The sequence below is a fragment of the Carcharhinus amblyrhynchos genome, chromosome 7 (genome assembly GCF_965287045.1).
Source record: "Carcharhinus amblyrhynchos chromosome 7, sCarAmb.v2.hapA, whole genome shotgun sequence".
NCBI lineage: Eukaryota > Metazoa > Chordata > Chondrichthyes > Carcharhiniformes > Carcharhinidae > Carcharhinus > Carcharhinus amblyrhynchos.
In genome coordinates this window covers 113354772-113381373 of record NC_137330.1, presented here as the reverse complement: position 1 = coordinate 113381373, position 26602 = coordinate 113354772, and the positions used below count along the sequence as shown (strand labels likewise).

Sequence of the window (26602 nt, the reverse complement as noted above, 5' to 3'; positions counted from 1 at the left end):
ATAGACAGAGCATACCGTTCATAGAGAAGGAAAGGATAGCGTGCAGAATGTAGTGTTACAGTCATTGCTAGGGTGTAGAGAAAAATCAACTTAATGCGAGGTAGGTCCATTCAAAAGTCTGATGGCAGCAGGGAAGAAGCTGATTCAAGAAGCTGAAGTTGAGAGTCTAAGAGACAACAAAACCACGTAGCACAAAGGGGAAGACATGGAGAAAGGAGGAACAGTGGAAAGTACTGCAGTCTATCTGGAACAATTAGGACTAATGGTTTGCTACTTGCTTTTCCCCGCTGACTCCAGGCACTGACCCAGACAAGATTTACAATGTGCAGAATAATGGCAGATGAAATTCAATATAGATTAAGTGCTCATTGGAGGAAATAACGGCAAACAATGTCAAAGCTCTTTTTATCCGACTGCATACACAGTGAGCAATTCTCCACATCAGCTGCACAAGTGGTAATTTCTGCTTTAACCCCGCAATACATGGTATCGAATGAATTAACAAGAGGGCAGCAGGGTGGCAAAGCGGTTAGCACTGCTGTCTCACAATGCCAGGGACCTGGGTTCCATTCCCAACTTGGGTCACTGTCTGTCTGGAGTTTGCACATTCTCCTCATGTCTGCGTGGGTTTCTTCCGGGTGCTCCAGTTTCCTCCCACAGTCCAAAAGACATACAGGTCTGGTACATTGGCCATGATAAATTGCCCTTTACTGCCCCGAGATGTGTAGGTTAGCTGGATTAACAGGGTAAACCAGTAGAATTTTGGTGATAGGGCCTGGATGGGACATTCTGTCAAAAAGTCAGTGCAGACTCAATGGGCCGAATGGCCTCCTTCTAAGCTGTAGGTAGTCTATGATTCTATGAATTAAAGAGGCTGAAAGAGAAGACAAGAAATAGAAACAGGAGTAGGCCACTCAGCCCTTCTCCACCATTCAATGAGATCCCGGCTAATCTTTGACTTCAACATCATTCTCCTGCACTATCCCCTGACGTTTTGAATACTTAGAAACCTATCGATCTTAGTCTGGAACATACTCAATTATTGAGGTGCCACAGCTGTCTGGGGCAGAGAATCCCAAAGATTCACAACTCTCAGTGAAGAAATTCTTCCACATCTCTGTCCTAAACAATCTTCCCCTTATTCTGAGACTGTGTCCCCTGGTTCTCGATCCCCTCCAGCCAAGCAAACAAACCTTCTGTCCTGTCGAGCCCTGTTAGATTGAGATCACCTCTCAATCTGTAACTCCAGAGAATAAAGGCCCAGTCTATTTCATCTGTTCTCAGGGGACAATTTGGCATGTCCACTACAACTCTCACCACTTTTTACAGATGCATCATAGAAAGCATCACAGTTTGTTAAGTCTCCTACACTGACCAAGGTGGCAAGAAACTACAAAGGGTTGTGAACGTAGTCCAGTCCATTGCGCAAACCAGTCTCCTGTCCATTGACTCCATCTACACTTCCCGCTGTCTCAGAAAAGCAGCCAGCATAATTAAAGACCCCGAGCACCCCAGAAATTCTCTCTTCCATCAGGATAAAGAAACAAAAGTCTGAGATCACATACCAACCGATTCAAGAACAGCTTCTTCCCTGCTCTTTTCTTTCACTCCTATGTACTCAATGAACGGTATGCTTTGGCTGTACAGTGCACAAGAAATAATACTTATCACTGTATCCCAACATATGTGACAATGTTTAATCAAATCAAAATCCCTCCAGCCCAGGGTTCAGTTCGGTGAACCTTCATTGTACTTCCTCTGTGGCAAATATATCTTCCCCTTGGGTAAGAAGACCAAAGCTGCACACAATACTCCAGGTGCGGTCTCATTGAGGCTCCATATATTTGCACATCTTTATTCCTATACTCAAACCCTCTTGTAATAAAGGCCAACATACTATTTGCCTTCTTATTGCTTGCTGTACCTGCATGTTATCTCTCGATGATGTATGAACAAGAATGCCCAAGACTCTCTGAAGTTCAACGCTGTCTGTCCTCTCATCACTTAAGAAATATTCCGTATTTCTGTCTTTCCTACCAAAGTGGTAGAGGACAGTTGGGGGTTTGGAATGAACTTTCCGAGAGTGGGGGGGGTGTGGAGGCAAGTTCGATTGAGGTACTCAAAAGGGAATTGGATTGCTATCAGAAGAGAAAGAATGTGCAAGGTTACGGAGATAAGGCAGGAGAGAGGGATGAGGTCGAATGCTCTTTCAGTGAGGCAGTGAACACTTGATAGGCCAAATGGCCTCCTTTGCACTTGGTGAATTTCACATTTCTTCAAACTGTGTAACATCTATCAAATATTTACTCACTCATTTAGCCTCTTGAAGCATCTTTGCATCCTCCTCATAACTCATATTCACCTTAGAAATATTACATTTAATCCCTGCATCCAAATCATTGATATAAATTCATAGAATCCCTACAGTACAGAAGGAGGCTATTTGACCCATTGAGTCTGCATGACCACAATCCTACCCAGGCTCTATTCCCATAACCCCACATATTTACGTTGTTAATCCTCTGACACTAGGGTCAATTTAGCATGGCCAATCAACCTAACCCGCACATCTTTGGACTGTGGAAGGAAACCGGAGCGCCAGAGGAAACCCACGCAGCCACGGCGAAAATGTGCAGACTCCACACATACAGTGACCCAACGCTGGAATTGAACCGGAGTTCCTGGCGCTGTGAGTCAGCAGTGCTAACCACTGTGCCACCGTGCCTCCCCAAGTTATGGTACCCACAAGTCACAGCCTGTCAACCTGAGAATGACCCATTCATTCCTACTCTTTGTTTTCTCTCCGCTTTGATCAAAGCCAGTATATCCATGCCGGCCACCTCCACCCCACCATCCCATGTGATCTAATTTTGTTTGCTAATTTCTTGCGTGGGACCTTATCAAAAGTTTGCTGAAAACCTAAATTTATCATATCCACCGATTCCCCCCTTATCTTTCCTGCTATTTATATCTACAAACAAAACTCCAACAGGTTTGTTAAACACAATTCCCTTTTCATAAATCCACACCAGCTTTCCCAATCCTACCATTATTTTTAAAATGTCCCGTTATAACATCCTGTGTCGTAGATTCTAGCATTTTCCCAACCGCCAATGTCAGAATGTGACACCGAAGAAGAGGAAAGGTTCATCTAGAGCACTCATTCAAGTTAAAGGACAGAGTAGAGGACAGAGAGGCCTGTAGGTTAAGGTAGGATACAACTCCAGAACTGACAGCAGGAAGCATTGCTTCAGGCCAAGCGATCCATATCCGGAGTGCTCTCCTGGAAAGAGCAATTAACAGAAGGGCCAAAAAAGATTCCACTGCATTATTTGATGGTGATCTCCTGGCCAGCGTTCATCCCTCAGTCAACACTTACTAAAACATTAACTGCTTATCGTTAGTGGGAGCTTGTTGTGACAAACTGGTTACTTTGCATTTGCCTATATAACAGTGACTGCAGTTGCTGAATTAATTCATCAGATGGAAGACACTGTAGACTGTTGTGAGGACGTGATAAAGTGCAAGATAAATTATTTATCTTTAAGCTCTGCAATCCTAGGCATTCCACTGATATCCCTGCTGAGATCCTGCCTTTAAAGATCGAAAAGGTTTCCTATAAGGAGTTCCCCTGAAACAAAAGGACCAGTATGTTCTCCAGAAAAGTCCACGCCCTTTCCCTGCATCTGAATAAAAATATTGGCCACAGTACACAATGATACAGTCTGACTGAACATTGTTTAGTTTTAAAATGACATGCTTTGATTAGCACTCCACTGATTTAGCAATGTTGTCCCAAGTCTATTTTCATTTGTTGGTTAGTGTTCTACACTGACTGGAAATGCACAAACATCCCAGATTAAAGTCATAGAGTCATAGAAGGTTACAGCATGGAAACAGGCCCTTCGGCCCAACTTGATTATGCTGCCTTTTTTTTATATTCCCCTAAGCTCATCCCAGTTGTCCGCATTTGGTCCATATTCCTCTATATCCATTCTACCCATGTAACTGTCTAAATGCTTTTTGAAGGACGAAATTGTGCCCGCCTCTACTACTACCTCTGGCAGCTTGTTCCAGATATTCACCAACTTCTGCGTGAAAAAAATTGCCCCTCTGGACACTTCTGTATCTCTCCCCTCTCACCTTAGTTTTAGACTCCCCTACCTTTGGGAAAAAGTATTGACTATCTAGCTGATCTGTGCCCCTCATTATTTTATAGACTTCTATAACATCACCCCTCAGCCTCCTACGCTCCAGAGAAAAAAAGCCCCAGTCTATCCAGCCTGTCTTTATAACTCAAACCATCAAGTCCCAGTAGCATCCTAGTAATTCTTTTCTGCACTCTTTCTAGTTTAATAATATCCTTTCTATAATAGGGTGATCAGAACTTTACACAGTATTCCAAGTTGGCCTTACCAATGTCTTGTACAATTTCAACAAGACATCCAACGATTGACTGGTCAGTTGTCTATTTGCTGTGTTGTGGAGTTTTGCAGGTTGCAGATTGCTTGCTGTATGTGCCTCTGAATTCAAAAATAAACCGTCAGCTGTAAAGCACCTTATAATAAGGTGCTTTATAAAATGCAAGCTCTTGCTTCTGACATCTCAATGTCATCTAAAGCTGGAGTAACAACAACAACATGCAAACCCCATTCATTTGTCGCTCCCTCGTGTAAAACCTTACACTTCTTATTGAAGTTCACCTACCAGTTCCACCCATTTGTTTTTTAATTTAATCAATGAAGGGGTTGCAAGTGTCGCTGGCAAAGAATTCCCTCACTAACGGCATTGTGGGTCAACCCACAGCATGTGGACTGCAGCCTTTCAAGAAGGCAGCTCACCACCACCTTCTTAAGGGCAACTAAGGATGCGCAATAAATGCTGGCCAAGCCAGCGATACCCATTTCCCACCAATGAATTAAAAAAAAGTTATTGCTAATTCACCTGTGAAAGTGATCCGTCTCAGTCTAGGTCACTGGCATAAATTTGATGGAGTTTTTTGAAGGGGTAACCAAGAAGGTAAATGAAGATGACATGGACTTTAGCAAGGCCTTTACAGGATATTACATAGTAAGTTGTCCCATAGGATTAAATCTCGCAGGATCAAGGGTGACATAGCCAATTGGATACGAAATTGGCTTGATGACAGAAGACAGAGAGTGGTTGGAAAGGGTTGTTTTTCAAACTGGAGGCCTGTGACCACCTGGGTCCACTGTTACTTGTCATTTATATTAACGATTTGGATGAGAATTTAGGAGGCATGGTTAGTAAGTTTGCAGATGACACCAAGCTTGGTACATTTTGGTAGATCAAACCAGGGCAGGACCGACTCAGTTAATGGTAGGGCACTGGGGAGAGTTATAGAGCAAAGAGATCTAGGGGTATATGTTCAAAGCTCCTTGAAAGTGGAGTCACAGGTGGACAGGGTGGTGAAGGCGGCATTCGGGATGCTTGGTTTTATTGGTCAGGACATTGAATACAGGAGTTGGGACATTTTGTTGAAATTGTACAAGACATTGATAAGGCTGCACTTGGAATACTATGTACAGTTCTGGTCACCCTCTTATAGAAAGGATATTATTAAACTAGAGAGAGTGCAAAAACGGTTTTCTAGGATGCTACCAAGACTTGATGGTTTCAGTTAGAAGAGGCTGGAGGGACTGGGACTTTTTTTCCCTGAAGCTTAAGAGGAGTGATCTTATAGAGGTCTATAAAATAATGAGGGGCATAAATCAACTAGATAGTCAATATCTTTTCCCAGAGGTCGGGGAGTCTAAAACCAGAGGGCATAGGTTTAAGTGAGAGGGGAAAGATACGAAAAGATTCACAGGGGCAAGTGTCTCGAATGAGCTGCCAGAGGTAGGTGTAGAGATGGGTACAATTTTGTCTTTTAAAAAGCATTTAGACAGTTGCATGGGTATGATGGGTATGGAGGGATATGGGCCAAACATGATTCGGAGAATTCCAGCCTAGATCTAAGTGTCATCAGGCTTTCTAAGATCTACTTGGAAATCCATTCACTTGAAATTAAACTCCAGGAAGTTCAGTGAGCCCTTTCCAAATCCAGGGTAAAGTAAAGTTTATTTAGTAGTCATAGGTAAGGCTGACATTAACAATTCAATGAAATTACTGTGAAATTCCCCTAGTCGCCACACTCCGGCGCCTCTTCGGGTCATTGCACCTAACCAACACATCTTTCAGAATGTGGGAGGAAACTGGAGCACTCGGAGGAAACCCACACAGAGAATGTGCAAACTCCACACAGACAAGGCGGGAATCGAACCCAAGTCCCTGGCACTGTGAGGCAGCACTGCTAACCAAGGGGGATGGTTATTTACTACGACACTTTTAGATCGAGAGTCATCAGGTTTACTTCTGATAATTAATTCTATTATTTTTTTTCCAGTACTGATGTCTACAGCTGCCCGGACCTGTTCCTTTGTAAAACCTTTGTTTGTATCTAAATCCTACTATAGCTGGTTTATAATCCAGTAGAGACCCCTCAACATTCATCAGATTTCGCAGGGTAATGATCAGAACTTCACAAATCCCAGCCTAATGCTTTCATTCATCTTGAAGGATTTATTCACTTTAAGTCGCTTTAGCTTTACCAGCTCCTCATTGATGTGGGGTGGGGGAGGGGGGGTGGTGTTATCAAAGCTACTATTATTTTACTTAATGATGGCGACGCTACCAAGTGAGTACTTGAAGGAAGTAATCGATGAGTACATCAACAATTTGATGCTTGCTCTTAGCTTCAGCCCTGTTCAAGTTTTATTTATTAGTGTCACAAGTAGGCTTACATTAATACTGCAATGAAGTTAGTGTAAAAATCCCCTAGTTGCCACACTCTGGCACCTGTTCAGGTACACTCAGGGAGAATTTAGCATGGCCAATGCACTAAACCAGTTCATCTTTGGACTGTGGGAAGAAACCAGAGGGCCTGAAGGAAACCCACACAGACACAGGGAGAAGGTGCAGACTCCACACAGACAGTGACCCAATCTGGGAATCAAACCCAGGTCCCTGGTGCTGTAAAGCAGCAGTGTTAACCACTGCGCCACCTCTAATTAGCATCCTCTAAGGTTTTCAACTCATTTCCAACAGATTTCTCATTTAAAAACTGCTCTTTAATTATTTGTTTGGTTTGTATTAACATCTCCAGACACGCTGTTTCTTCTAAATTCCTCTTTGCCCCTTTTAGCATTTTTCACAAGCTTCCTGTGCCCTTTTTGTGATTTTGCTTGTCTTCCCAAGAGAATTGAGAGCTTGTTTTACGTTAAACTGTGTTGCCAGTTTATTTGGAATCATACTTGCTGTGCCTTGTTGATACACTTACATTTACCATCCTCAGGGCAAAAAGTGACTCAACCATTTTCCCTCCTTCCTCATTCCTGGTGGCACAGTGGTTAGCACTACTGCCTCACAGCACCAGGGACTTGGGTTTGATTCCCAGCTCAGGTCGCTGTCTGCGTAGAGTCTGCACGTTCTCCCCATGTCTGCGTGGGTTTCCTCCAGGTACTCCGGTTTCCTCCCACAGTCCAAAAGACATGCTGATCAGACGCACTGGCTAAATTCTCCCTCAGTGTGCCTGAACAGGCACAGGAGTGGAGCGACTAGGGATTTTCACAGTAACTTCATTGTAGTGTTAATGTATGCCCACTTGTGACACTAATAAATAAACTTTTTCCCACCAATTTAGAAAAGTTCAGCAAACCGGCAAAAGAACTGATAACGGACTCAAAGAGCTGATGACTCAGAAGTGGCTCGATTAGATCACTCCCTTTGTGTTTGCTTGGCCTTCATTCTGGAATTCCCACCCTAATTCCCTCATCTCTTTTCTTTCAGCTCCAGTTTAATCAAGCTCTTTGTCACCTGGTGTGTACATATCGCCTTGTGTGTCTTTTGCTTGATAACCGTGGCTTCAACCTCAGAGCCACAAAGCTTACGGTGCAGAATGAGGCCATTCAGCCCATCACATCTGTGTCAGCCATAAATATGAGACAAAAAAAGAACTAGCGCCTCATATTACTCTACTTTTCCAGCACCTGGTCCAGAGATTACAGCACTTCAGATGCAGATACATGTGTCTTTTGAATGAGTTAAGCAATTTTGATTTGATTTGATTTAAAACAGTTTTGATCTCTTTATTTAAAGAAAGACATTATTTCATTGGAGGCAGGTCAGAGAAGGCTTACTTGGATGATCCACGGTATCTAGGGATTGTCTTACGAGGAAAGGTGAAACAGTTTGGGACTGAACGGAATTTAGAAGAATGAGAGGTGATCTCATTGAATTCTTAAGGGGTTTGATGGGGTAAATGCTAAGAGGATATATATTAGTATACAGTGAAAAGTATTGTTTCCTGCATGCTATACAGACAAAGCACACCGTTCATAGAGAAGGAAAGATGAGACTGCAGAATGTAGTGTTACAATCATAGCTAGAGTGCAGAGAAGGATCAACTTAACGCAGGGTAGGTCCATTCAAAAGACTGATGTCAGCAAGGAAAGAAGCTGTTCTAGAGTTGGTTGGTACGTGACCTCAGACTTTTGTATCTTTTCCCAATGGAAGAGAGAATGTCCGGAGTGCGTGGGGTCTTTAGTTATGGTGGCTGCTTTGCTGAGGCAGTGTAGACGAGTTAATGGATAGGAGGCTGGTTTGCGTGATGGATTGGGCCACGTTCACAAGCTTTTTTAGTTTCTTGCAGTCTTGGACAGAGCAGGAGCCATACCAAGGTGTGATACAACCAGAAAGAATGCTATCTATGGTACAACTTCATGTTGCAGCTGTACCAAACTCTGATGCAGCCGCACTTGGAGTATTGCAGGCAGTTCTGGTTGCTGCATTATAAGAAGGATGTGGAAGCATTAGAAAGAGTGCAGAGGAGGTTTACCAGGATGTTGCCTGGTTTGGTGGGAAGGTCTTATGAGGAAAGGCTAAGGGACTTGAGGCTGTTTTCATTAGAGAGAAGAAGGTTAAGAGATGACTTAATAGAAGCATACAAGATGATCAGAGGATTAGATAGGGTGGACAGCGAGACCCTTTCTCCTCAGATGGAGATGGCTAACACAACGGGACTTAGCTTTAAATTGAGGGATGATAGATATAGAACAGATGTCAGAGGTAGGTTCTTTACTCAGAGAGTAGTAAGGGCGTGGGATGCCCTGCCTGCAACAATAGTGGATTCGCCAACATTAAGGGCGTTTAAATGGTCATTAGATAAACATATGGATGATATTGGAATAGTGTAGATTAGATGGGCTTTAGATTGGTTTCACATGTCGGCGCAACATCGAGGGCTGAAGGGCCTGTACTGCGCTGTAATGTTTTATGTTCTATCTGTAAAAGTTAGTAAGAGTCGTAGCTGACATGCCAAATTTTCTTAGTCTTTTGAGAAAGTAGAGGCGTCGGTGGACTTCCTTAACTATAGTGTTGTGTGTGTGTGTGTGTGTGTGTGGGGGGGGGGGGGGGGGGGGGGGGGGGGCGGTGGGGGGGTGTGTGTGTGTGTGATGGGCGGCGCCAGGACAAGCTGTTGGTGATCTGAACACCTAAAAACCTGGAACTTTCGACCATCTGTACTTCGTCCCCATTGATGTAGACACGGGCATGTTCTCCTGTACGCTTCCTGAAGTCGATGACAATCTCCTTCATTTTGTTGACATTAAGGAAGTGACTATTGTCATCGCTCCAGTTTACCAGATTTTCCATCTCATTCCTGTACTCTGTCGCATCATTTCAGCATCGACCACCAATTTAGGCAGTGAATTCCAGACACCCGCCACCCTCTGGGTCAAAAGGTTTTCCCTCACGTCCCTTCTAACCTTCCACCAATCACTCGAAATCTATGCTCCTGGTATTTGACCCATCGGCGAGGGAAAATGGGCCTTTCCTATCCAGGCTCCTCATAACGCTGTTGACTTTGATTAGATCATCCCTCAGCCTTCTCTGTCATAAGGAAAACAACTCAAGCCTATCTAATCTCTCCTCAAAGCTCCAATTTTCAAGCTCTGGCAATGCTTTAACTCTGTCAAAAGGTGCTGAAAGAAATGGAAATGGTTGTTATTGAACTGAACTGCTTTTGGGATCTGCCCATAGCTACCGCATTCAATCTTCCAACTTGATGGCATTTGAACTCATAACCTTCATGTTGCCTGCTCACCAGTACTTGCAATGTACTCCCATACCCCCCTGCTAATATACAAATAGGTCTGCGACTAAAAGAACGTTATTTCCATGGATATGGCACAATTTAACCCCATATTTGTCCCCCCGACTCTAACCAGTATTTCTATGGAAGATAGCTGAAGAAGCGGCACAGTGATTAGCGCTGCTACCTCACAGTGCCAGGGACCCGGGTTCAATCCCTGGCTTGGGTCACTGCCTGTATGGAATCGTAGAATCCCTACAGTGCAGAAAGAATCTGCACTGACAGCAATCCCACCCAGGCCCTATCCCCGTAACCTCCACACATTTATCCCACTAATCCCTCTAACCTACTCACTCTGGGACACTATGGGCCAATTTAGCATCATCAATGCACCTAATCCGCACATCTTTGGACTGCAGGAGGAAACCAGAGCACCTAGAGGAAACCCATGCAGACATGGGGAGAACATACAATCTCCACACAGACAGTGACCCAAGCCGGGAATCGAAACATCTGAACTCCTGCCTATTCCCATCTGCCAGTACTTGGCCCACCGTCCTGAATGGTAATGATGTGCCAAGTGTAGTGTTCATCCAGATCCTTTTTAAAGGATGCGAAGCAGCCCGCCTCTACCACCCTCACAGGCAGCACATTCCAGGCCATCACCACCCTCTGGGTAAAATAGATTTTCCTCACATCCTCCTGAAATCTCCTGCCCTTCACCTTGAACCTACGTTCCCTCGTGACTGGCCCTTCAGCTAAGGGAAAGATCTGCTCCTTATCCACTGTGCCATGTCCCTTATGAACTCTCTGGGCTTTTCTTTTGGCTTAGAATCATACCATGCAGAAAGAGGCCTTTCAGTCCATTGAACCTGTACCAGCCACAAGTCCATCCAGGCCCTATTCCCATAACTCCATGTATTTAATCTGCTAAGCTCCCTGACACTAAGGGGCAATTTAGCATGGCCAAACAACCTAATCTGCACATCTTTGGACTATGGGAGGAAACCGGAGTACCCAGAGGTAATTCACGCAGACACAGGGAGAACTGGCAGGCTCCAGAACAGGGCGGCACAGTGGTTAGCACTGTTGCCTCACAGCTCCAGGAACCCGGTTCAATTCCTGGCTTGGGTCACTGTCTGTGTGGAGTCTGCACATTCTCCCCGTGTCCTTGTGGGTTTCCTCCAGGGGTCCCAGTTTCTCCCACAGTCCGAAATACGTGCAAGTTAGGTTGATTGGCTGTGGTAAATTGACCCTAGTGTCAAGGAATTAGCGGGGTAAACATGTGGGGTTGTAGGAGTGGGGTCTGGGTGGGATTGTGGGGGGTGCAGACTAAATGGGCTGAATGGCTTCCTTCTGCGCTGTAGAGATTGTTTGATAAGAGAGAGTGGGAAAGAATTTGGGATTGCTCTTGTTGAAGCCTTGGAATGTTTAACCCATATGCTGATTAATTCCTCTTCAGAGCCATTTGTGATCAACTGCAGAAGGTTTTTCGATGTACTTATTTCCATACCTACAACAATTACGATGTCACCAGCTAAGGGTACAGGACAGAATTCACATAAACACCAATTTGAAAAGAAGAATAATTGTGAGGAACTTTTGTTTTCAAAAAAAAAACAGGATGCAGAGTGGGATGGCTGTGAAAAGAGATTATATTCTCCAGGGATTGACACACACGCTAAGGCAACACTCGCAAGTTGGTAGGTCACTGCATCAGATAAAGTACTCTTTGTGTTTAACACCTCCCACTCCAGCAGGATCCTGGTGCTTGTTCTGAAAATACTCCAGCCCTATTATCTCGTGCTTGTAACAACTCCTGCAGGAAGTTTCGCAGTCTCTGATGCAAATTAATATGACCAGGAGTTAATGGATTGCAGCTGTTGCATCTGAAATGTATGATGTGTCTCTTTAGAGAGGGAGCATGCTCCGAGAAATGGGCCCTCTTTCAGGATGTGGGTCGTGCCCGCAAGGCCATAAGACATGGGAGCAGAATTAGGCCACTCGGCCCATCGAGTCTGCTCCACCATTCAATCATGGCTAACATTTTCCTCATCCCCATAACTCTTGACCCCCTTATTAATCAAGAATCTATCTATCTTTCTCTGTCTTAAAGACACTCAATGATCTGGCCTCCACAGTCTTCTGCAGCAAAGAGTTCCACAAATTCACTTTTCTCTGGCTGAAGAAATTTCTCGTCGCCTCTGTTTTAAAGGATCATCCCTTCAGCCTGAGGTCGTGCCCCCTGGTTCTGGTTTTTTCCCCACTAGTGGAAGTAAGCCCATCCCTACTTGATCTCGAGGTGGCTTTGCCGAGCTCTCTTTTTAAACCTTTGCAGTCCATTTGGTAAGAGTTTGCCCACAGTACTGACTGGAAGGGAGTTCCAGGATTTTGACCCAGCAACAGCAAAGGAATGGCGATATAGTTCCGAGCCAGGGTGATGAGTGGGTTGGAGAGGGACTTGCAGGTCTATGGTGTTCACATGCGTCTGCTATCCTTGTCCTTCCAGTAAGAAAGTTGACAACATCAGGTTAAGGTCCAACAGGTTTATTTGGAATCACAAGCTTTCAGAGCACCGCTCCTTCATCAGGTGAGTGGGTTAGCCATGGTAAGTGTGCTGGGTTGTGGGGATAGCACAGGGCAGGGTGGGGGTGTAGGGTCGTGGGTAAGATGCTCTTTCAAAGAACTGGTGCGGCATTGATAGGCCGAATGGTCCTACTGCACTGGACAAATTCTGTGGCTCTCAGGCCTGAAGGATTCCTACACACCAAAGGCTGAGCTTGGAAGCCCCATGATAGGACATCCCAAACTTAAACACAAATACAATCTGAAAGCCAATATCAATTCCTGTAATTTGGACACCTCTACACGGGTAAAATGGGTCTCTACCTCGAGCAATCTCAACATTTGAGAACAGGATCAAGTCCCTACAGGAGAAGGGAGTGCCTTCACCCAACCCTCCAAATGTGACTTCACATGACAAAATTGAAATCAGATCAGGAAATGAAGATTTGGTTTATCACAAGACAGTAAACAATTGCTTTCCTTGCTAAACACTCATCCATTAAAGTGAAGAAAATATCCATTCATTCCATCTGCCCAGTCCCTAGGTATAAAAACTCCCATACACCCCACTAATCACATAATCTTCATAGGACAGCAACGTGGTTAGCACTGCTGCCTCACGGTGCCAGGCACCTGGGCTCGATTCCAGGCTTTGGTCACTGTCTGTGTGGAGTTTGCACATTCTCCCTGAGTCTTTCCTCCGGGTGCACTGGTTTTCTCTCAGATTCCAAAGATGTGCAGGTTAGGTGGATTGGCCATGCTAAATTGCCCCTTTGTGTTCCAAAGGTGTGTAGATTAGTGGAATTAGCAGGGTGGAGTTACAGGGATAGAGCATGCTCTATCAGAGTTGGTGCAGACTCGATGGGCTGAATGATCTCCTTCTGCACTGTGGGATTTGAAGATTTATGCTCCATTAAATATCAATCTGCTCCCATATTGAATTTTGCAACACTCGCCACTTAACCAGCCATCTATTGCATATAGTTAACACCCGCTGCGCATAGTTAAAAAAACACCTTCTATCGAGACACCCCCTCATTTGACACATCCATCTCAACTTAGAGAGCTGGCAAAAGCTGCTGAATAATTTCAAGAGAGCTTTCACAGACCACCTGTAACCAGCTTCAGCTTTCCCATAGCTTCAATATGATCCAGTCTCTGCCCAGGTCAAGAACTCATCCAGTCCACTTAGGCATGAGAGTGTCAAGGTCCATCACGTCATCTGACTGAGCCTCATTACCCACAAGGGTGAGAAGAGCCACTTAAACCCCAGATTATTCCTGCTTCTGCATGGTTAAAAAGCAGGCCTCCGATCCTCCCCGGTTTGTCAAACTGGGATAATCTGTTAAGAGGCATACAATCCAGCCCTTTCATTATTTTATAAATCTCAGTTAGGCTGCACTGCTCCAAACTAAACAGATCCAGTTACTCAGATAAGCTTAAAAAGAACTGAAGTTCTTTAAACTGGGAATCGTTCACACATCTCTGAACCTTTTCCAAAGCTGTGATATCAGCCAGCGTGTGAGCGGACCAAAACCGCAAGTAAACCTAACACCATCTAACCAATCAGCTCTAATCTTTGATAGGGGGAAGGAGTAGTGTTGTCACCAAACTAGGAATCAAGAAAGCAAAAGGCCATAAGACATAGGAGCAGAATTAGGTCACTCGGCCCATCGAGTCTACTCTGCCATTCAATCATGGCTGATATTTTTCTCATCCCACTCTCCTGCCTTTTCCCCAGAAGCTCTGATCCCCTTATTAATCAAGAACCTATCTATCTCTGTCGTAAAGACACTCAATGACCTGGCCTCCACAGCCTTCTGCAGCAAACAGTTCCACAGATTCACCACTCTAAATTCCTTCTCATCTTTCTTTCAAAGGATCATCCCTTTGGCCTGAGATTGTGCTCTCTGGTTTTTCCTACTAGTGGAAACATCCTCTCCATGTCCGCTCTATCCAGGCTTCGCAGTATCTTGTAAATTTCAATAAGCTTCCCCCTTATTCTTCTAAAGTTCAATGAGTACAGAGCCAGAGTCCTCAACCGTTCCTCACACGACAAGCTTTTCATTCCAGGGATCATTCTTGTGAACCTTCTCTGGACCCTTTCCGAGGCCAGCACATCCTTCCTTAGATATGGGGCCCAAAACTGCTCACAATACTCCAAATGGGGGCTGACCAGACCCTTATACAGCCTCAGAAGTTCATCCCTGCTCTTGTACTCCAACCCAGGGCAAGATCTGGGTACTTCAGGTTCAAATCCCACCACAGGAGATGGTGAAATTTGAATTCAATTTTTTAAAAATCTGGAAGTCTAATGCTGATGATTGTGGGAAAAAGCCATCTGGTTCACTAATGCCCTTTAGGGAAGGAAATCTGACATGCTTACTCAGTCTGGCCTTCCTGTAACTCCAGAGCCACAGTAATGTGGTTGACTCTCAACTGCCCTCTGAAATGGAGGACAGTTAGGGATGGGCAATAAATGCTGACCCAGCCAGTGACACTCAAATTAATTTAAAACAAAAACCTTCTAGGCTTTACGAATTTGGTCATAAGGTACCAGGTGTAAGCTGTGCAAGCATACTCAGTGAGACATCACCTTCAGGAGAGGAAGCGGGAAGGTACACATGATTCATTCACTCGTGGGATGCGGGTATCTCTAACCAGCATGAGCTGCATTCTTGAATGGCTGTAGCCCATGTGGTGTAGATACATCCACAGTACTGTTCATAGAATCCCTACAGTACAGAAGGAGGCCATTCGGCCCCCAAAGTCTGTACTGACCACAATCCCAGCCAGTCTTATTTCCATAACCCTACATTCACCCTGCCAATCCCCCTCACACTAAAGGGAGATATGTAGTGATGGGGGAGGGATGGTTGGGGGAAGGTTGCCCCTCCAGGATCAAAGATCAGGAGCATTCCCCAGGTTCGCAGTGGGGTTTACAATAGCAGTAGGATGGGGGGTAACTTTCAACTTAACTTGAGGTTGGAGTGCCCTTTAGAAAAGGTGCCTCAAACTCCAAGGAGCCAGACTTGCCAACATCTTCTGGTCCTGACTCCAAAAAGATTTTCAAATGTGGTTGAATTGTGAAGCGAACTACCCAGCAGGAATCCCAACTGTTTTTCCATTGGAGACAATACTTCATTTTTTGGAGAGATTTGCACCCAATAATTTAATTTTCACAAGCATAGGAATGTGCTGTAACTCGTTGCTTTTGGGCAGGTCAAGGCATAGCCATAATAACTACGCCCAACAAACTTTTTAATTTTCCCAGACACTTGTGCATTTTTGCATCCTGATCTATTGGTTCTGTTCAGACACCATCAAGTCACCAGTCAATAACTTGAATGTTTGTCATAGAAAAAAAGTAGGAGCAGGAGAAGGCCACTCAAGCAGCTCCCCCACTCACCATGAAAATGACCTACGCTATACCTCAACATACTGCCATACTCCAGCACTCTCTCCATAACCTTTGTAACTTAATAGCAGCATGGTGGCACAGTGGTTAGCGTGGCTGCCTCACAGCGCCAGGGACCTGGGTTCGATTCCCAGCTTGGATCACTGTCTATGTGCATGTGCAGACTCCGCATTCTCCCCATGTCTGCATGGGTTTCCTCTGGGTGCTCCAGTTTCCTCCCACAGTCCAAAGGTATGCAGATTAGCTTGATTAGCCATGCTAAATTATCCCTTTGTGAGAGGGGAGTTAGCAGGATAAGTAAGTGGGATTACAGGGATAGGGCCTGGGTGGGATTGTGATCAGTGCAGATTCGATGGGCCAAATGGCTTTTCTCTGTACTATAGGGATTCTATGAAGTTTATTTATTTCCTTCTTGTGTATGTCCAGTGATTTGGCTTCCACATCTTTCTGTGGTACAGAATTCCACACGTTCATCATTCTTTAAAACTTCTCATCTTCATCCTAAATGATCTACCTCAGATCCTGTGACCATGACCCTTTGTATGGATCACACCCCTAGCCAGAGGAAAGAACATCCTTGCATCCAGTCAGAAGATGCCTATCAGAATTGTCTAAGTTTCAATTAAATCCTCTGTCATTTTTCTAAATTCCAGTGAATAGATGTCCAGCTGACACAATCTCATACAGCAATCCCAGGAATTGATCTGGTTACGCACGCAAAACATTGATGCTCAAATATTTCTATAAACAATGAGGCTGGTAGTTCAGCAGTTAGTGAGTGAACCCAGGGTGGTCGAGCGTGAAACTTAACAGCTCCTTTTGCACCCAGGCATATCTTGACGCAATGTAAAGCCAAACAAGGTGGTGTACCAGGAACAGGAGACCACTGTACTTCCGTAGCAACACTGACCTCAAATTCCATTGCCTGGTGCAGCAGCTGAAGTATCCACTGATTTCCAAAGTTCAAAGCATTTCTGAATCAGCCTCTGGATGAATTTTCATGCCTGGGATCCAGTTCCATCAAACAGCCTTTTCCCAAGTCTCCTCAAGGAGATCACTTTTCTAAAATACTTGGTGCGATGTTCTCCGGGTCACACAAGGGGTGTTCTATAGTCTTCCCTACATACTTGATTCAGAACATGTTCAATGGTTGGGACACAAGTACTCATTCTAATGCTGAGCATCACCAGACATTAATAAATGGCTCCAAATATAGTATTAAGCTTTAGGTTGCTTCTTCCTGTGATTTCCAAAAACTTTACAGAGTCAATCACTTTACTCTTTTAGAAAGGTTTCGCACTTCCACATCACCCACTGCGTAAAGGAAAACACGTTTCTGTCTACAGAGTAGAAATGGTCAAGAGCTTCAAGTTTTAGGCATTCAGATCACCAACAACCTGACCGGGTCCCCCCATGCTGACACTATAGTTAAGAAAGCCCACCAATGCCTCTACTTTCTCAGAAGACTAAGAAAATTTGACATGTCAGCTATGACTCTCTCCATCTTTTACAGATGCACCATAGAAAGCATTCTTTCTGGTTCTATCACAGCTTGGTATGGCTCCTGCTCTGCCCAAGCCTGCAAGAAAGTATAAAAGGTCGTGAATGAAGCTTAGTCCATCATGCAAACCTGCCTCCCATCCACTGACTCCATCTACACTTCCTTGGAAAAGCAGCTGGCATAATTAAGGATGTCACGCACCCCGGACGTTCGCTTTTTCACCTTCTTCCGTCGGAAAAAAAATGGAAAAACCTGTGGTCACGCACCAACTAACTCAAGAACAGCTTCTTCCCTGCTGCTGTCAGACTTTTGAATGGATCTACCTTGCGCTAAGTTGATCTTTCTCTACACCCCAGCTATGACTGTAACACTATATTCTGCTCTCTCTCCTTTCCTTCTCTATGTACAGTATGCTTTGCATAGCACTCAAGAAGCAATACTTTTCACTATATACTAATACATGTGACAATAATAAATCAAATCAAATCACTGACACATTTTTGTGATCACTGCTCTCACAACTCCTAGTTCCTTCCCCACCTCCCCTCAAAGCTCCCAAGGTTTCTCTCCATAATCAGGCTCCAAGTCCTCCAATGTCCTCAAGGAAACCAGAAAATGCTGGAAATACTCAGCATGTTAGGCAGCAGCTGCGGAGAGAGAAAGTGGGTGCTCAAATCTTCATCAACTTAGAATTCTGTTTTGATTTGGCTTCTTGCCTCTTGACACACAAGATGCTGCCACTCTGTGTGGCAGCTTGCAAGGAACAGTAGCTTCTTTCCTTTGTTTCAAGCTTTATGAGCTTGTAAAATAGGCTCCCTCATCATGCTAGGTGGAAGACTGTGTTGAGTCGTAACCAGATGTCCCTGGCCTACTTCAGAGCTTTGTCGTTTTGGCTAAGATTAAGCATTGGATCAAATCCAAAATCGGGTACAATGCCTTTTCTGGTCAGCTTGGTCTGATCTTTTGGACTGTGGGCAGGAACCGGAGCACCTGGAGGAATCCCACGCAGACACGGGGAGAATGCGCAGTCTCCGCACAGAGTGACTCAAGCTGGGGAATCGGACCTGGGTCCCTGGCTCTGTGAGGCAGCAGTGCTAACCACTGTGCCCCTGTGGATCAAAAATAAAGCTCAGGGGTTAAAACAACCCAGGAGTCACTTTGAAACCTTCATAGAGGCTCTTTGTGCACCCCAAATGTGCCCAAAATTAAAAATCGGACGTAGAAGGAAACAAGGTGTGGGGAAGGTGGGAGTGACTGCAGATTAAAACATGACTGAATATACTCACTCGGATTTTAATAATTCTTGTTTTAGCTCCACAGCTTTTCTTCAGTAACATCTTCTAAGAAAAATAAAATTAGATATTAAAAATTGAGTTGAAAAAAGAAAATCGCACCTGGATTATTTTCAGAGATATGGAACATAGGGCAGCAAAGAATGGCAATGTGCCAGACAGTATAACTCACCATAATACTGGGTTACATGGTGTATTCTGTTGTGTGTGGAACAACATGAATATTAAGAAGCAGCAAACGGATTTAAGGAATGAACTTGCCTTTCTAAAGCGACTTTCACAAGCGCGTGATGTCACTAGCACAGAAAGCAGTTGAGGCCAAATTCTGGATGGAACTTTCCTGACCCGCTTGCCATGGGAATTGTAATGGCTGGGAAGGACCATTCAAAGGTTCACTGACCTCGTGCAGGAATTTCCGGCCCTGGGGCAAGCACACCTGGAAAATCCCACCTTTTATGTTTTCATGAAGGAGCTAGATATAGCTCTTGAGAGCAAAGGGAATCAAAGGATATGGGAGGAAGGTGGGATGAAGGTATTGAGTTGGACAATCAGCCATGATCATATTGAATGGGTAGCACAGTGGTTAGCACTGCTGCCTCACAGCTCCAGGGACTTGTGTTCGATTCCCAGCTTAGGTCACTGTCTATGTGGAGTTTGCACGTTCTCCCTGTGTTTGCGTGGGTTTCCTCCGGGTGCTCTGGTTTCCTCCCACAGTCCAAAGACGTGCTGGTTAGGTTGATTGGCCATGCTAAATTGTAAGATTGGACTTAAACTGGTGTTGTCAGACTTCTTACTGTGCTTACCCCAGTCCAACACCAGCATCTCCACATCATGCTAAATTGTCCCAGGGTGCGTAGGTTAGAGGGATTAACGGAGTAAATATGTGGGGTTATGGGAATAGGACCTGGTTAGGATTGTTGACAGTGCAGACTCAATGGGCCAAATGGCCTCCTCCGCACTGTAGGGATCTTATGAATGGTGGAGCAGGCTCAAAGGGCCATTCCTGCTCCTATTTCCTATGTTTTTGTATGTCTGCACAATATGTTTTACAGCCAATGAAGCAAATTTGAAATGTAGGCACTAACAAAGCCACTTGTTCACACACAGCAAGATCCCACAAAGAGCAAAGAGATAGTGACCTGATAATCTGCCTTCACGATGCTTGTGAAGGGATAATTACTGGAGGGAACATCAGGGAGACACAGTGCCAAGGAGTCTCACATCCACCAGGATGTGAGCAGACAGGCCTCAGTTTACTATCACAACCAGACCTTTGTGATCCCTGGAGACACTGCAGTGGGAGTACTGCGCACAGTTTTGGTCACCTTATTTAAGTTGGGACAAAACCAGAAACATTGGAAGCAGCTCAAAGAAGGTTCACATGGCTAATTCCTGGGATGATGTCTTCTCTGATGAGGGAAGCTTGAGCAGGTTGGGCCTACACTCACTGGAATTTAGAAGAATGAGAGAGGATCTTACTGAAACACACAAGTTCCAGAAAATTAAATCTGAATGGAAAAAATAAGGGGCTGGGTAGAGTCAAGAAAGGTAAGAGGAGACCTATATATAGGGTGGCACAGTGGTTAGCATTATAATCTTATAGCACCAGGGACCCGGGTTCAATTCTAGCCTTGGGTCACTGTCTGTCTGTGTGGAGTTTGCACGTTCCCCTGTGTCTTTGTGGGTTTCCTCTGGGTGCTCTGATTTTCTCCCATAGTCCAAAGATATGTGAGTTAGGTTGATTGGCCATGCTAAATTGACCCTAGTTTCAGGGGAATTAGCAGTTTAAATATGTGGGGTTATGTGTGGGATTGTGGTCAATACTGACTTGATGGGCTGAATGGCCTCTTTCTGCATTGTCAGGATTCCATGATAAAGACAGTTTTTATCAGGGAGAGGAATAGAATAGGAAGTAGCTAAAGGGCAATGAGGAGAGGGGTCAGGATGCTTACACTGCAGCCATTTAATAACAAGTGGTACTGGGTCCAATACATTATACCCTCTCCCCACGCGCGCACACACACACGCACACACACACGCACACACACACGCACACCAAAGCATACAACAAAGTGCTGCTCAAATGTCCACTAGACTAGTCATTTTTTTAAAAAGTTTAATAATTAATGTCACAATTGGGCTTACATTAATACTGCAGTGAAGTTACTGTGAAAATCCTCAAGTCCCCAGGCAGCACAGTGGTTAGCACTGCTGTCTCACAGCACCAGGGACCCAGGTTCAATTCTGGCCCCTGGTTACTGTCTGTGAGTGTCTGCATGAGTTCCTTCCGGGTGCTCTCGATTTCCTCCCATAGTCCAAAGACATGTGGGTTAGGTGCATTGGCCATGCTAGTTTGCCCCTTGGTGTCCTAAGATGTGTAGGTTAGGGGTACTGGTGGGGTAAACACATGGAGAATATGCAGACTCTGCACAGACAGTGACCCAAGCTGGAAATCGAAGCCAGGTTCCTGATGATGTGAGGCAACAGTGTTAATCAGTGTGCCACCCCATCACCCCTGTTTTCACTTGTGCCCACAAGTATTTTACTGCTTTTAAACCTCCAATTATCTATCCACAACCTTCTTTGCTGTGAAACATTGACCACATTTAAGTTTAGGCCTGAGGCGTGAACTGACCAACTGGTGATCAAATGGCCTACTCCACTTCCTATTTTTTACTTATAATAGAGATTATGATCAGAATTACAGACATAGACATGTCCCCTCAGACCCTGGTGCAACATCCCTGAGAGTGACTCAAGAAATTGGTTCGACTGTAGCCCTCAAAAGGGCATCAGTGAAAGATGCAGGGTGCCAGAACATAGAGTCATAACATCGCTACAATGCAGAAGGAGGCCATTCGGTCCATCAAGTCTACACTGGCCCTTGAAACAGCATCTTTCCCAAGCCCCCCTGCCATCACTGTAACCCCACACATTTACCATGGCCAATTCACCTAACCTGCACATCTTTGGACTGTGGGAGGAAACCCATGCAGACACTGGGAGAAAATTTCACACAGACAGACAGTCACCCAAGGCCAGAATTGAACCCGGGCCCCTGGCACTGTGAGGTTGCAGTGCTAACCACTGTGCTACCGTGCCACCCAGGAGTAGCCCTCAATTCAATAAAAAAGTAAATATCAAAATGTTCCACATAATTTAGACATTGTGCTAATACCTTTAACAAGACACAGAATATAACCTTATCAATTTTCTAATGTTTTTCTCACTACCCCCCTCTCCCCGCACATTTTCCATCTCTTAAAAAAAATCCTGAAGAATTTATTAGTGTCACAAGTCGGCTCACATTGACACTGCAATGAAGTTAATGTGAAAATCCCCTAGTTCCTGGGATGGCACAGTGGCTAGCACTGCTGCCTCACAGTGCCAGGTACCCAGGTTCAGTTCTGGCCTTGGGTGACTGTCTGTGTAGATTTTTGCAGGTTCTCCCCATGTCTGTGTGGGTTTCCTCCGGGTGCTCTGGTTTCCTCCCACAGTCCAAAGATGTGCGGGTTAGGTTGATTGGCCGTGCTAAATTGCCCCTTAGTGTCCCTAGATGCGTAGTTGGTGTAATAGCAGGGTCAATATGTGAAGTTACGGAGACAGGGCCTGGGTGGGATTGTTGTTGATGCAGACCTGATGGGCCGAATGGCCTCCTCCTGCACTGTACAGATTCTATGAAATTCTATCAGAAAATGCTCTCTTTAATTCACTCATGCAACAGGCAGGTTTGGATCCATCAAGAAAATGGAGGTGTTCTTTTCGGGGGTGGTGGCGCGGGGGAAAAGGGACCTTTACAAAGCAGGTATTTAAAGGTTTATCAATCCTTTAAAGGAGTTAGGGAGGTTGACCCAAAATCTCAAGCTATCTGCAGTAGAGATTTTCTTCTCCCTCCCTTATTTTGTAAATAATTGCCTCTGACAGCGACCCATGGCCAGCATTGAACCCTCGGCACCCTTTGGGATTGGGCTACCGAACACATTGGCCAGGGTCCTTGGCTTGAATTGGCCGTCTCCCAGTCGCCATGGTAACTGCATACCACAAAAGCAATCAACCCAGAAGCAGAAAATGGGTGATGAACGGGTTAAAAGGGTGAGCTTTTTTTCTCCTCCCTCAAATCCTCGAGCAGAATGATAGTGTCGGTGTTGAGACAGAAGATGGAGCCTGGCGGACAGAGTGACCCATTTCAACACAATAGAGTCTCGAGTAGTCTAGGCCTGGCTCTTTGTGTGAAGGGAATAACACCAACGCAGTGGTGTCTGGGCTATTGTTGTATGTTTTCACCTTTACCGCAGCGTATTTTCCATCAATTAAAATGATATTATATGTCTGGAGGAGCGTGGAGAAGAGAGGCCATCTCTTTTCAGCTGCTTTATTCAACAGATCATCTATGAAAGCTGGGAACAATGTAAAACATTGTCAGTCAGAAACATATTTCCAATAATTCCTAATGTTGCTGCTCTGACCTGCTACCCAATTATCCTGAAATCTAAGTAAGAAGGAAGAGAAAGAGAATTGGTTATTGAGCCTTTTGCTTTTCGATTGGCAGGGTAAGGCAAAAGAATGGCTGTATTGGCCAACTAGTGTCCTTAACTCAACCACCTTAAGCTGCTTTATCAATGACCTTCCTTCCATCATGAGGTCAGAAGTGGGGATGTTCGCTGATGATTGCGCAATTTTCAACATCATTCCCAACTCTTCAGATACCAAAGCAGTCTCTATCCAGATGTAGCAAGATCAGGACAATATCTGGGCTAGTGCTGGCAAGTGGCAAGTAACATTCACACCACATAAGTGCCAGGTAATGACCATCTACAACAAGACAGGAGCAAAACATTTATTTCTTGACATTCAATGGCATCACCATTACTGAATCCTCCATTAACAACATCCTAGGTGTTACCACCGACCAAAAACTCAACTGGACTATCCATATAAATACTGTGGCCGCAAGAGCAGGTCAAAGGCTAGGAATCCTGTGGCGAGTAACTTCTTCCCGACTCCCCAAAATTTGTCCACCATCTACAAGGTTGAAATCAGGAGTGTGATGGAATATTCTTCACTTGCCTGGATGAGTGTAGCTCGGACAGCACTCAGGAAACCCAACACCATCCAGGGCAAAGCAGCCCACTTTGATTGGCACCACACCTACAAACAAACATTCATTCCCTCCACCGCTAACACACAGTGGCAGAATCGTTTATAAGCTGTACTGCAGAAATTGACTAAGACCCTTTAGGCAGCACCTTCCAAACCCAAAACTGCTACCATCTAGAAGGATAAGGGCAGAAGCTACATGGGAACACCACCACCTGCAAGTTCCCCTCCAAGTCACTCATCATCCTGATTTGGAAATATGTTGCCATTCCTTTCTTGCCGCTGTCAAAATGCTGGAACTCCCTCCCTAATAGCAGTGTGGATGTATCTACACCACATGGACTGCAATGGTTCAAAAAGACAGCTCACCAGCATCTTCTAAAGGGCAATTAGGGATGGGCAATAAACGCTGGCCTAGCCAGCAACACCCATATCCCATAAATGAATATTTTAAAAAATAAGTTTAAGTTTATCTATTAGTGTCACAAGTAGGTTTACATTAACAATGCAATGAAGCTACAGTGAAAATCCTCTAGTCGCCACACTCTGGCGCCCTACACTGAGGGAGAATTAAGCACAGCCACTATCACATTTTCCAGACTGTGGGAGGAAACCGGAGCACCCAGGAGGAAACCAATGCAGACACGAGAAGAGTGTGCAAACTCCACACACACAGTGACCCAAACCGGAACTGAACCTGGGTCCCTAACGCTGTGAGGCAGCAGTGCTAACAACTGTGCTGCCATGTTGCCCCACAATAATAGCTAAAGCTTGGGAACAAGTCATGATGGAACCTTGACTGTGGTGGCTGACTGAAATAAGCATATTCTAAATGACAAAGTTTTTGAGGATCGGGGGGTACTGATCTTTAAAGTCAGGGGTGAAGGTGAAATGGGTCATAATAAATTCAGATGAGATTTTTGAGTTTTATCCATTAGGGGAAATGAACATAAGAATAAAGGAAGTGAAGTTGAATTAGACTGTCACGTTGGCTAAACTCAAAGTAGTTTGTTGCATGTAGTTCTGAGGAATGGTGGAAATGGTACAGCAAAACTTACCAGAATGATACCAGCATTGAGGAGATTGTAGTTATAAACATTTGAAGCCATCACCACCGGGGTCGAAAGTTTGCAGTTAGGGGACGAGGGAAAATTCTAAAATGCAGTCCGAAAATGGCAAATGTTTTGAGAGGGCAAAAATAGTGAAGGTAAAATTGTTTGCACTAGTTGCGAAATCAGTAACAAGAGAACACAGGGCTCACATTTGAACATCAGGAAAAAATATGAAAATATGATTTGACCCGAACTGGTGCCAGACTGTGGCGACTGCAGGAATTTCGTAGTAACTTCATTGCAGTGTTAATGTAAGCTTACTTGTGACTAATACATAAACTTTTACTTGAAATGAAAATAAATTCCATGCTGGAAAGGTAAGGGGAGTGTTGGTACATGGTGCATTTTACTGCAGGTACGAACAAAATGTAAGAAATAGGAGGCCCTTCAGCCCATCAATCCTGCTCCACCATTCAATAAGATCATGGCTGTTCTGATTGTGGCCTCAACTCCACTGTCTCTCAAAACCCTCCTTTGTGGGTCAAAAATCTGTTCAACTCAACTCTGCATATGTTCAGTGACCCAGCTATCACTGCTCCCTGGAGAAGATTTCAAAGGCTACCAACCAAGCTCAGAGAAGAGATTCTGCCTCATCTGTCTTAAATGGGAGACCTAGTATTTTGAAACCGTGTCCCCTGGTTTTAGATTTCCCTCAGAGTGGAAACGTCTTCTCAGTATCTACCCTGTCAAGGCGCTGCACAATTGACATAAGGTCACGTCTCATTCTTGTAAAATCCAACGAGTACAGGTTCGAGACGAGAAACACCTTTATTTTCCACAAAGGAAATGGAAGGTATTTGAAAGAGAGTAGGAAAAAAAGATATGCAGGACAGGAAATTCTGTATTTGTGTTGAATATTACATGGTTGAACCTTATATTTCGTCTAGACTGTGTTCTGTAGCGTATGAAAGACTCATAATCCAGATTTCCACCTTCTTCTATAGCAGAACATTAAAATCAAAATTCGAGATGAGAATCACCTAAGTGTTTGGCAGTGGTCCCACTGGACTTGTAATCCAGAGGCCCAGGGGAACACTCTGGGGACCCGAGTTCGAATCCCATGGCAGATGGCGAAATTTGAATTCAATAAAAATTCAAATAATCTGGAATTAAATGTCTGATGAAGATGATGGTGATTGTTGTAAAAAAAATCTATCTGGTTCACTAATTTTTTTGTTCATTCGTGGGACATGGCGTCGCTGGCTGGCCAGCATTTATTGCCCTTCTCGGCCATTTCAGAGGGCAGTTGAGAGTCAGCCACATTGCTGTAGCTCTGGGGTCACATGTAGTCCAGACCAGATAAGGACGGCAGATTTCCTTCCCTAAAGGACATTAATGATCCAAATGGGTTTTCTGACAATCGACAATGGTTTCACGGTCATCAGTAGATTCTTAACTGCAGATTTTTTTTATTGAATTCAAACTCCACCATCTGCCTTGGCGAGATTCAAACCCAGGTCCCCAGAA

General features: G+C 44.6%; 1 protein-coding gene and 1 long non-coding RNA gene across 6 annotated transcripts in view; one reads left to right on the top strand and one right to left on the bottom strand.

Annotated features, from left to right (window-relative positions):
- LOC145345225 (uncharacterized) overlaps window positions 1-26602 on the top strand; it is a 790615-nt gene that overhangs the window by 21405 nt on the left and 742608 nt on the right. The gene's annotated exons all lie outside the window — the stretch shown is intronic.
- The window catches only part of LOC145345561 (uncharacterized), a 116757-nt gene that overhangs the window by 15153 nt on the left and 75002 nt on the right, over window positions 1-26602 (bottom strand). For 3 of the 5 annotated variants that reach the window (XM_080193398.1, XM_080193395.1, XM_080193397.1), the window contains one exon: window positions 18921-18974. The exons of 1 other annotated variant lie outside the window; for it this stretch is intronic. In XM_080193398.1, coding sequence (XP_080049524.1) covers window positions 18921-18974 — 54 coding nt within the window. The remainder of the gene's footprint in view (window positions 1-18920; window positions 18975-26602) is intronic. One more of the 5 variants, XM_080193396.1, reaches the window with a different exon arrangement.